Consider the following 12803-nt stretch of genomic DNA (forward strand, 5'->3'; position numbering starts at 1 on the left):
ATGGAGAAGCCTGTGGTGTGAGGCCAGAATGGAGGGACTACAAAATCCAAGTTTCATCTCAAGGACTTTTCAGAAAATTGTTCTAAATTGGAGGATTTAGGGGTCCTGTGGAGAAGATGAGGGTGAAAGTAGACCTCCAAAATCCAGACATCAAGGAGATCCATGGAAAAGGGCAACCGCAGAGTTTCATGAACAGCTACCCATCTGTACTCCTGCAGGAATTGTACTGCCCTTGGCTTGAGTCCCCTTTGCTCATTATAACTGCAGGAGTTTGTTGCTTGAAACAGCATTTGCTCTTGCCTGTATTTCTGCACAGAAATAATGTATTTCTCTTATGGTAGTGTCCAGAAGCTGTAATCAGAATATAATTACATTGTGCTAAGATCATACAAAGGTAGAAGAGTTGAGTATTTTGATGAGTAGAAGATGGTGCTGTGGCTAATGATTGGTCTAGTAATCTGCCCCAAATTCTGCAGAATGGCTTCCTCATGGTCTTGGGGACTTGGTGGTAGATGGCAGATGATGTAGCAGAAGTGTCCACACAGCCGGGGTTGTGATGAAATGGGCCTAAGTAGCTTGCTGCAATGATCTTTCTTTAGTAAACACAGAGACAATCTAGACTAGTTTGTCGTGATAGCCGTTTGAGCAGAACTGGGTATATCTGAAAATTAATGATTTTTTATACAGATTTAGTACCTTTATAAAATGATGTTTATGATGGTAACTATATTGCTACTGACTACCTTTTTGACGGCCAGAGTTGACTCTGTAGTGTTTGCACTTCATAAGTTATTTAGGGCTCAGTCATGTGCTTGAAAATTTCCCTACTACTAATGTAAGCTGTCTGGGACAGGATACTGGGCAAGATGGACCACAGTCTGACTCAGTATGGCAGCTCTTATGTTCAAATATGAAATAAACTGATATAAATCTTCAAAGCCCACTGTGTAGCTTGTAATACAGTGATCAGAAATACTAATTTAGGATCCTGAAATGCAATTTAATAACAAACTAAAAACAGGTGCATAGCCTCAGGGTATTTTTGTTGCTTTTAAACTATACTTGAAATGACATAGGCATGTAAATAGTTGGTGCGTGTGGGGAAATATTTCTAGGGTAGGGCTGTGTTCCTATTACTTTAACTCCTGGCCATATTTACCTTGGAGATTTCTTTCCTTGTGAATGACAAAGCAAAAAGGAAAAATAAGGTTCTCGATACAGTAGCTTTGTTGCGTATTTAGAGAACGTTTACAGATTGTGCAGAGAAAGTCTTTGGGTACCTTTGGTCATTTTTGTTTGGCTTAAGTAGCTTTCTCTTGATTGTAATGCTAAGTGAAGCCTAATCCTGTTGAGATTTTTAACAGTAGCTCTAAATGTGCCTTAGCAAATTCTGTTTCCAGAAGAGATTTCATTTTTATGTGGGTCAGTATTGTGTTCTGATTTTCAAAAAGGTTTATTTACATTATTGACTGGGTGGGCAAAAGGATAAGATAGGAAAGTAAATTATATATATTTGTGAAGTGACACAAGTTTTTGGTTACTCCATCATTTTCTGTTTTCTAGAATTGACATCTATATAAGAGTTATAGATTATTAAAACCTTAACTAAATCCTTAATTTATGGGAAATGCTATTTTCCTTTGTTTTGGGTTCTTGATTATTGTTATGTAGTGTTGCTGTAAGCTGCTAATAGCTGCTTCATATCACTGTAGATCAGAGGTGGGCAAGCTACGGCCTGCAGGCCACATTTGGCCTGCAGGACTGTCCTGCCCAGCCCCTGAGCTCCTGGCCTGGGAGGCTAGCCCCCAGCCCCTCCCCGGCTGTTCCCCCTCCCCTGCAGCCATGCCACAGCGTGGCTGCCAGTCCTGCCACTCTGAGTGGCATGGTAAGGGAGCGGGGGGGTTGGATAAGGAGCAGGGGGTTCTCAGGGGCAGTCAGGGGACATGGAGCGGGGGGGGGTTGGAGGGGGCGGAGGTTCTCGGGGGCAGTCGGGGACAGGGAACGGGGTGGGTTGGATGGGGCAGAGGTTCTGGGGATGGGGAATGGGGGAGTTGGATAGACATGAGAGTCCCGGGGACCTGTTGGCGGGTGGGGGCCGGTAGATAGGGGTCGGGGACATGGAGCTGGGGGGTTGGATGGGGGTGGGGTCCTGGGGGGGCGGTTAGGGGCAGGGACAGGTAGCAGGGAGCGTTGGCTGGGTTGGGGGTTCTGAGCGGTGCAGTCGGGGTGGGAAGTGGGAGGGGATGGATAGGGGGCACAGCCTTCCCTACCCAGCCCTCCATACAATTTCAGAACCACGACGTGGCCCTCTGGCCAAAAAGTTTGCCCACCACTGCTCAAGATGTACAGTAGCTGCATTTCAGTAGTGGGTAGAATGTTTCCTATAACTTGTTACATTATAGAGGCTCCCAAAATAAAACAATGAAGCTGAATAAATACAAGGTTGTTATATTCTTTTTTTTTTTCTGTGCTACTATCCTAAAGGCCCCGGGGCACAGCCACAGTTCTTGTAGCTGAAGCTGTGTGTGTGTGTGTGTGTGTGTGTGTGTATGTATATGTGTGTGTAATATATATTTTCTTGTAGCTGTATATTGCACAACACCATGGGTGTAGCTACACGTTTGAAATTTGTGTGTGTACTGGCCAGCTTTTCAGTTGTAATTTTCTCAAGCAGGTCTGCTGTTCATCCAAAATGAACTGTAACTCAGTGGAGGTTGTTACACAGAGATGCCTGTTACGTGTGATAAATGGCTTAAACAGCCCCCTTCCCCCCCAGCCACCCACAACTCTTGCCATTCACTAGAAGATAATCTTCCCCATAGAAATTGAAACTGAAACATAAAGCATGTAGCATTTATTGTGTGTGAGACTCATGAATTTCAGTTGCTGAGCTTTAATATAGCAACAGTTTAAAACAGTAAGTGAAGGAAACTGTAGCCAGTTGAAACTAGTGGGGTGCTGTTCTCCTGCATTAGTTTTGATTTATGACAAAAAATTATCTCCTGATTTTAAAAAAAAAAAAAAAAAAAAAGGTTGGAGAGGTTCAGTATTCTGACAAAAAAAATACTGTAGTTTGAATATACATGTGGTTTTTGTTGTCCGTATAAATTTGTAATGAATTTAGATACTAAAGCTGGACATACTGAAATCATATAGAATTGATTACACTTTCACTGAAACCAAAATTAAACGGAACACATTGTAATAACTTACTTTTTTACTAGGAAAAGAAGATGAAGAGCAAGAATGTTGTTTAAAAAAAATGAGTGATGTAGGAGTTTGTGCCGGTATCTCTTCGTAAGCTATTAAATGTCAAACATTGAGAAATGTAATTAGGCAATGACCTTATGCCCTCCAGACACGTAGACTTTGCTCATTATTTGACATAGCACCTTGTTTTGAGAGGACTTTATTCTACTTGCCAGACCATAAGTGAGCATCCCGTGCCAAATTCTGCCTTCTGATACCCATAACTTTAATGGGAGCCCCACATGCATATCAGATGGCATATTGTGGATTGCAATATATTTTTATGGTGTCTTGGCTTATAACAGATTTTGTTTTCCTTTGTAGATTGTCCTCTGCCCCCAGCTCACATTTCACCATTTCAGCTCATAGTATATGTCCAGGGAAAGAAGGTTCTATGATTGTCAAATTAAGTCTTGAAAAAATGCATTTTGAGTGTGTGGGGATATATAGGCTGTGTTGCCTTTTATGCAGAAAGATAAAGTATTTTTATAAATTACTCCAATAATGTATAATGTGCTTTGAATATACAGATGATGTGCTGTCCGAACTAGATGGCAGTCTACATGGAACTTTTAATCTCCTAGGCATTCAGTATTACTGATATCTTTCTTTTTGTTGATGCTAGGAAAGAGATCGTGATTGAAATCCTTGCCTTGGCTCTGGCCCATTTATGCTGGGGAAAAGGGCCAGAGCGGTGTAAAGGGGCTCTAAAAACCTTGGTTATGGTTGGAGAAGAATTCCTCTGATGCAGGCAGTGTGAAAACTAGTTGTAAGATTGCTTGTGAGAAAGTGCCTTCAAGTCCTGACATAGGGGCTGGTAAGGGAAGGCTTGGAGTGGGGCTGTAATACACAGACAGACATAGATTCACTCCAGCACTGTGTCACATTGAGTGACCTGGGGTGACTGGTGTCATTTAGACAGGCCCCCGGGGCTGTCTAGGGGTATATCTGCACTGCAATAAAATACCTGCAGTAGGCCTGTGTCAACTCAGTTGGATGTGCGGGGCTCTAAAATTTGCAGTGTAAATGCAGCCCATGCCTGAATATTCAAATATGTTCATTTGATTGTCTAGTTTAAATGTTCAGTTAGATATCCTGCATCTATGTTACTTAATACAGTAGGTTTTTTGTTTGTTGCACTCTGAATAACTCCTTGTCGGTGCTTGGAGTTAATGTGTTCCGTATGTAACTTAGCAATTATATAGCAGATTTCAGTGTAAATTAAAGTCCTGTGGCATGCCCTTTTTTTTGTTACATATAGTATAAGCATAAACATATTCATATACAGTGGAGAACTTTTCTAACATGTTCCAAAGATGGAAAAGTAGTGACCTCATCACCAAGGTTGATTTAGTTCAGTGTACTATAAAAGTTATGCCCAATACTGCAATTTTATAGCCCCTCAGCCTGAGCCCCATGCGTCTGAGTCCGCTCCCATGGGCCAGCCACAGGTGTTTTACTGCAGTGTAGACATACCAGAAGTTAGGTCATGGGCATCTCCAGCCCCCATACTAGCCCAGTGTCAGAAGTGCACAGATGTGGCTTAAAGCTACATTGGGACTCCCCCCGTGTCTGCAAGATGTGTGCTTTGCCTCTTAGGGTACATCTACACTGCAATCTGGGTGTGTGATTACAGCACATATAGCAGCGAAGCCATGGCATCACTGGCTTCAGTATGGGCTATACAAAGCCCATTTGGGACTTTGGTTATGTACTTAGGAAGCTAGCCCACTCTGAAGTCTGTGCTGCTGCAGCTTCACTACTATTTGTATCCAAGATAGTTAAATTAAAGCTAAGTCAGGTATGTCTATATGTGCTGCAGTCACACCTCCGATTGCAGTATAGAGATACCCTTTGAGGTGCATCACAGTATCTCATATTGTATGTTTATATATTATGGTGAGAATTTTGTATTACTGCAGGAACATTGAAGAATGCTTTAGATCTTTGGGTTTGGTAAATTGTGCTTTATAAGTTGTAATTACCATGTTCCACAAACATTTTTCTTTTTTTCCCCTTAGGCGCAGTTATTTAAACATGGCAAGAGAGACGACTGTTTACCATATGGTAAGAATCATAGAATATCAGGGTTGGAAGGGACCTCAGGAGGCCATCTGGTCCAACCGCCTGCTCAAAGCAGGACCAATCCCCAAGTAAATCATCCCAGCCAGGGCATTGTGAAGGCTTACCTTTAAAACCTCTAAGGATGGAGATTCCACCACCTCCCTAGGTAACCCATTCCAGTGCTTCACCACCCTCCTAGTGAAAAAGTTTTTCCTAATATCCAACCTAAACCTCCCCCCACTGCAACTTGAGACCATTACTCCTTGTTCTGTCATCTGCTACCACTGAGAACAGTCTAGATCCATCCTGTTTGGAACCCCCTTTCAGGTAGTTGAAAGCAGCTATCAAATCCCCCCTCATTCTTCTCTTCCGCAGACTAAACAATCCCAGTTTCCTCAGCCTCTCCTCATAAGTTGTGTTCCAGTCCTCTAATCAGTTTTGTTGCCCTCTGCTGGACGCTGTCCAATTTTTCCACATCCTTCTTGTAATGCGGGGCCCAAAACTGGACACAGTACTCCAGATGAGGCCTCACCAATGTCAAGGCTCATATGTTCTGTGATATTTATTCTTAAGGGGAACTATTATCAGTTATATAGTTAAGAGAAATTGTTTTAAAAAAGAAATATGTTATATAGTTCGCTTTCAGTGCTTTTAGGTGTGACACCTTGAATCTGCTTTTGGGCTCCTGTATTATGCAGGCTTACAGCAGCCTGGCTAAGAGACGTTCCTATTAATTCAATATTAAACACTCTCTTCTTTTTGATCACTAATCCTGGACCAGTGGTTGGGAAAATTTTCCTGGTCTTGAAAACATTTGTGTTGGTCTACTAAAGACTTGGAAGCTTCATCCTTAAAATTGTCATTATGAATTTCCCAACTTGAATTTTGACATGACTTCAGTATTCTTTCTCTAGAACTGCTAGAGATAAATTGTTAATGCAGTAGTAAAGCTGGAATGGTCCCAGGCTTTCAGAAGGCATAAAGCATTAATTTGTATAACTTGAAATAGTAACCACTAAAACCATAATAGAATTAAAGAGAGTGATCGGAAAGATGTGTTTTTTAAGACAAACTATTTTGAAATTTGCCAGGGCTAGAAAGAGATGCTTTATATCATTTGAAAGTTAGGAACTTGTAGATGGCTTGCAAATTGGATTTTGAAACTGTTACTGTTAGGTCAAGGGATTATTTTTTTTAAAGATACTAATTAATCACTCTTATACAGGACTAGTATAACAAGTTGCAGAACACTTAGGCCAGTGTAATGTTTAAATCTTTACACTTGTAGCACATTCTGTAAGAAATAGGGTTGTCAATTAATCACAGTTAATGCAAGCGATTAACTCAAAACTAATTAACATGTTGTTTTTTTAGCAAGCGTTAATTGCACACCAGGGCGTCATGCTCGGGAGGGACATCTGTGTGCCTCTGGTTCAGGAGTGACCCTCTTCCTGCTGCCTTGCTCCACTGCTGCCCCGGTCAAGCTGTTCTGGACTGGGAGCCTGTCTGCTGCACAGAGTGGGGTGGGGATGTCAAGGTGTCCTCCTCCCCCTGTCCATGTTCGCTGCTCTGCTGGGGTCCGGGAGCAGGGAAAGCCTGTCTGTTGTTGCTGTTGGCTCAGGAGTGAGTGCTGCCCAGCTCAAAAATGTTCAGACTCCTGAGTGTTCTGCTTAAAGAGACAGCTCATCCTCAACACCCAAAATATTTCAGTAAATGACATTCTATTATCAACTGTGTGATTAATCACAACTATTTTTTTAATCTCGTGATTTTTTTAATCATTTGACAGCCCTGCTAAGAATGATAGCTACATGACAGAGAGTTACTTGTCCATATTAATTGCTTCTTAGGATCATACATCAAAGCATTCAGGAATCATTTTAGGTTGCAAATATAAAAGGCTTTGTTTTTATTTGTAATCAAAAATGAAGTATCCATCTTGAGTACCTTTAACACTACAACTTTATACTGAGAGAGTTTTGAGTTACTCATTTATGGCAAGAGCCTCCCTCAGCTCTCACTTTCCACCAGATTTTGAAACTTGTGATGCATGAATGTACTGTATGTCAGTGATTAAAGATAAACCTTGTAACAATACTCTAGGTCAGTTTTATATATATATATACATAATAGCACTTTTCATGTTCAAAGTGCTTTACAAACATTAATCCTCACAAAACTCTCTTGGAGGAGAGGTAGGGAGGTATTATCCCCAATTTATATATGGGGAAAACGGATGACTTGCTCAAGGACACAGAGGAAGGCTGTGTTGGAGCCAGGATTAGAATTCCTGCCTCTGTCCTGTTCTCAGAACACTCATAATAATATTTAGCGCTTTTCATGTTCAAGGCTCTTAACATACATTTTTATAATGAATCCTTCATGACATCCCTGTGAGGTATGTAAGTAATGTTACCCCCATTTTATCAATGGGGAAACTGTTGCAGTGTGGTTAAATAGTAATAATAAGTTATTTGCACTTAAATAACACTGTAAGATGAGGACCTCAAAGCACAAATATTAATGAATTTTGCTACCTAATTCTCCTGGGAGATGAGCGTTATCCTTTTCTTTTGCAAATGAGGAACCTGAGCCACAGAGAGGTTAAGTGACCTACTTAAAGTCAAATAGGAAATCGGTGGTGCAGCCAGGCATATAACCTAGATCTTGTAAGTGCAGTCCTGGCCCTTAACCAAAATTTTTTTTCCTCCTCTAAAACCAAAGTGAGTTAGTGATGGAACCAGGTTTTAGAACTTGGAGTTCCTGGTTCAGTCTGTTGCTCAAACCATTAGACCACCTTCTCTTAATTATAATTATGCTTATGTATTAAACATTTGTTGTTTCATGATATTGATGGGCAGTAAGAAGCATTTTTGTTCAGTACATTTCCTTTCTCTTTTACAGCTTCTACTGTACTTGAATGCCTTGATAATTGCAAGCTGTCAGAAAGTAACCAGACGCTTCTTCGTAAACTAGGGGTGAAACTTGTTCAACGACTTGGATTGACATTTCTAAAACCAAAGGTGGCAAAGTGGAGGTTAGTTTAAAAGAAATAGAGCAAACTTACATGCACTAGTCCTTTAAACAACAGTATTGGATTTTGAAATTCAGATTTACTTGTACAGTGGATGAGTAATAAAACTGGTACATATTCATTTGATTACAAGATTGTCTAGTTTAAATGTTCAGTTAGATATCCTTCATCTATGTTACTTGAATACAGGAGGTTTTTTTTCTTTGTTGCACTCTGAATAACTTCTTGTCAGTGCTTGGAGTTAGTGTTCCATATTTAACTTAGCAATTATATAGCAGATTTCAGTGTAAATTAAAGTCCTGTGACATGCCCTTTTTTTGTTACATGTAGTCAGGGGTGAAAGTAAGTCGAGTGACTTACCGGTACGCTGGGGCCAGCTCTGGCACCCAGAAGGGGTGGGGCCTAGGGCGGAAGAGGTGGGGCTGAGGGGGGTCAGAGCCATCCCCAGCCCACCCTGTAAGGTAAATGCCCCCCCACTCCTTCTCCTCCCCCTCCTCCCCTCCCCCACCGGGGTAGTAGCAGCAGCCTGGGGCTACAGGGGCTATTTAAAGGTCCCAGGGCTCCCCTGCTTCTACCGCCCTGGTCCTTTAAATAGCCCCCGGAGCCCTGGAGTAGTGGCGGCGGGGCTCCGGCGGCTATTTAAAGGGCTGGAGCGGTAGAAGTAGGGGAGCCCTGGGCCCTTTAAATAGCCGACAGAGCCCTGCAGCTGCTACCCCAGGGCTCCAGCATCAGGGCTCTGGAGGCAATTTAAAGGGCTTGGGGCTCCAGCCACTGCTGGGAGCCCCAGATGCTTTAAATTGCCCCCTGGGGAAGCCGGGCTGCCCTGGTACGGTGCACTGGCTTACTTTCACCTCTGCATATAGTAAGTACAAGCATAAACATATTCATATACAGTGGAAAACTTTTCTAACATGTTGCAAATTTGGAAATGTAGTGACCTCATCACCAAGGTATTTAGTTCAGTGTACTATAAAAGTTACACCCAATACTGTATTACAGAATTCTTACTCCCTGATCAAACATAATGCCCATTTGGAAAAAAAACCTATTCATAAACCAAGATTATTTAGTTTAGTGAAATTCTATTGTCACCTTTCCTCTGGTGCCTGGTTTTATTTATTGCCACAGGGCAGACCCTTTTTCAGATTTCTCGCACTGATATTTTAAAATTGCAGGCTCCCTTGTCAGCTATTTTTATCATTTGGATTGTATCTTTCACCTTTGAGAAAGTCCCTAGGCTTAGGAAATTCTTTCTAGTTGTAGAATGTTCCCCTCCTGACTGCCAGAAATATCTACTTGTTTAGCAAGCTGAATACTTTCACTTCATTGCATATTGTGTTTTCTCTAAGTTGCACAAATGGTGATAGTAGTGGCATTGAGTAAATGGTCTTTTATTAAAGTATTTAATTTTATTAAACCTTTTCAGTTTCAGGAGTAGTGGAAAACTGTTTATATTTTCAGCTTTATTTTAATCTCTAATCTATTTTTTTAATCTTTCAGTTAATCAAATTCCCTTTCTTATGTCTTTCCTTTTTACCATCTTAAGAGTTTGCTTTCAGTGGTAAGGGTCAAAAATTGTCTGCTCACCACACCCTTTGAGGTTGATGGGAGCAGGGAATTTTCATGTAAGTGCAGAATTTATCCCTCATTTTTTTCATTTTAAACATGGATGTGTCAGATGTTGTAGCATTATTTGCTTCATTTTGTGTACATAAATGACAAACTTAGCTCTCATGTGAAGAATGATGATATCTGTAATTGTTGTGTATGTCTGAATGTACAAAAAGTTAAATTATCAGTCATGTAGTGTATGTAATCATATTGGCCTTTGATAACTTCATTATTTAATATTACAGTTTAGCTCTTACCATGGCTAATTTCTATCTAATTAACCTCTAATGGTAATAAAATGTAGTGACTGAAATGGAAAAGTTCTAATATACATTTCCACAGTTCTGTACCTTTTTCTCACATTTGGCATGATTTTCAAGCACCATGGAATACAAAACAAGCCAAGTTTTGAAGCTTCAGTTATCTGAGATATTGGAGTATAAAATTTCTGATTTAAAAAAAAAATAAGAAAAGGGTGTGTAAATGCTTGAATAAGTGAAGATGCATTACAGCGAAGACCAAGCATGGAAAATTACTGCTCAAAAGAAACCTTTTTCAGAGCGTTGTGAGCAACTGACAGAAGATTAGAATTGAATTTGGAATTCAACTTTAACTATACTGAGTCTCTCTAGGTCTTTTATAATAATGATTTGCATTTGTTGGGCAGCTTTCTTACCAAAGAAACTTGGATCACTTAATAAATGTAAACTGATGGACAAAACTCATATAGGAATCACTTCACTTGCCGCTGAGTTAGACCTATCTCTGAGGTAGAATCTGGCAGTTGTTTTACAGTGCACAGCAATTTAGTGTGGGAAGTGCTGATAAACACTATGTCCACGTGAATTGAGATGGGGAATTTGAGGCAGAAAGTAGTCATTCAGCTTATAATTTTTCCAGGATGCTGGAGTTAACTAACTGTCCTGCTTTTGCTATAGGTGACTTGGGATCTTAATCTTAATTATTGTTTGTTCTCTCTGTGTCTCAATTATCCTACACTATGGGTGTACAAAGTAGTTTACAGGCAACAAAAAATATATGGTCCCCTTTCTCCAAGAGACTCGTCGTCTAGTTGAGATAAATGTCTGAGTTAAAAGGTAAATGGAGGGGAAAAGGAGAGAAATTATAAGCTCTCAAATTCTCTAGTCTTTGCGTGTTCAATTTAAAAAAAAATGTATCTAAGTTGGCATGGAAGTGGAAAGAGGTGAAGGAGGTTGTATAGCATATAGTTTCATTTCGGAGATTTGGAGAAGTATAGAGAGGTTGGCTGAGGACAGTTGTGAAGGAAAGGAGGCCTGGAGGAGTACAGGGTCCAAATGGGCAATAGTATGTGCTGAGACAGAGAAGCAGGGACTTGAGGAGTAGTTAAAATTTGAAGATGGAAAATAATTACCACATTTAACTTGATACTTACATCGTGTCCAAAAGATGATGCCTTCAGTTGCACAGTGCTTCCTGGTACTGTGCTGGAATATTGACTTCTTGTTGTCTTAGGTTATGTCTACACTCTGAGCTAGGGGTGTGATTCCCAGGTAGCATACATGTACTTAAGCTATTGTTGGTATAAATAGTGGTATAGCTGTGGTAGCATGGGCAGCAGCGACATGGCTTAGCTGTGCTGAATACAAACCGTTCCCAACCTGTGGATATGTACTCCGCAATCGGCATTGCTAAGCTTTTCTGCTACTGCCTATGGTACTGTGGCTACGCTGCTATTTATACTGGTGCTAGCTCTCACTGGGCTATCGCAAGTACATGTCAGCAAATTGGGAATCATACTCCAAGCTCATAGTGTATACATAGCCATAGAAGGAAGGATGCTACCTACTGAATCTCTAGCATATTTTCTGAGGCAAATAGGTGTTTAAGGAGGTGTTTCAAAGTGCATCTGTTTTGCTTGTGAAATTTGATAGCTCACAGTATAAGGTGCTGTGAGAACACAAGTGCTATTGTATGAACATATATATGGTGTTCTTTGAGTACTAGAAAAGTGTTTTTCTACAGTAGATTAAAAAATACTACCGTGAAAATGTACTACACTGAGAGAAGGTTTTGAGGATGGCATATGGTGTGTTCCAGGATCAACTTGGTAGGCACACACTTAAACAAAAAATTGCAAATAAACTTTGTTTTCTGTACAGGTATCAACGTGGTTGCAGATCTTTGGCTGCCAATCTGCAGTTTTCTGCCCAGGTTCCAGTTGCACAGAACGTAGGAATTGCTGCTGTTGATGCTGCTGATGATGAAGAGGAATATGACATTCCAGGAGAGGTTGAGAATGTTATAGGTGTGTTGGATCCAAATAGAAATATTTTGTTTAGCCAGCAGGCATTACAACTGGCAACAATCTGGGATGGGCTTAAGAAAGAATTATGGTTACACAAACCGCTGGTAAAGTAATGGAGAAAATTATAATATGATGTATCTGTATATAATTGGACAGGGTTTACCATATTTTGTGAAACTATGCCATGGTTTTCAGCATGTCACTTTTCCCACAAACAAAAATGAATAACTCCCATGGGGGGGGGGAACTATTTTACTTTGAAACACACTTGCCCAATCTTATTCAGTAACATGATTCAGATCTTTCTGCTTTTGGAGTGGGACAGAATGAATTATATTATGATTTTAAAAAAGGTCCAGATTGTGTTCAAATAAAGTTTAAAGGCCTGCGGTAGGTCTGATTTGAAATTTTAAGCTGTGGTAGAATCAATGGTACAGCTTATTGTACCTAGGAATCCTAACATATAGTGTATGGTCATAAACATAGTGCTCAGCTAATTCATTGATTGGTATGTTATAAATATGTAGGCATTAACAGCAATAGAGGGCTCACAGCACT

At 40.5% G+C, this 12803-nt stretch overlaps 1 protein-coding gene across 8 annotated transcripts in view; it reads left to right on the top strand.

Annotated features, from left to right (window-relative positions):
- The window catches only part of TBCD (tubulin folding cofactor D), a 261333-nt gene that overhangs the window by 38663 nt on the left and 209867 nt on the right, over positions 1-12803 (top strand). For all 8 annotated transcript variants that reach the window (XM_073311985.1, XM_073311984.1, XM_073311991.1 and 5 more), the window contains exons 9-11: positions 5271-5316; positions 8218-8350; positions 12100-12245. In XM_073311985.1, coding sequence (XP_073168086.1) covers positions 5271-5316; positions 8218-8350; positions 12100-12245 — 325 coding nt within the window. The remainder of the gene's footprint in view (positions 1-5270; positions 5317-8217; positions 8351-12099; positions 12246-12803) is intronic.

Source organism: Lepidochelys kempii, chromosome 14, assembly GCF_965140265.1.
Source record: "Lepidochelys kempii isolate rLepKem1 chromosome 14, rLepKem1.hap2, whole genome shotgun sequence".
Taxonomy (NCBI): Eukaryota; Metazoa; Chordata; order Testudines; family Cheloniidae; genus Lepidochelys; species Lepidochelys kempii.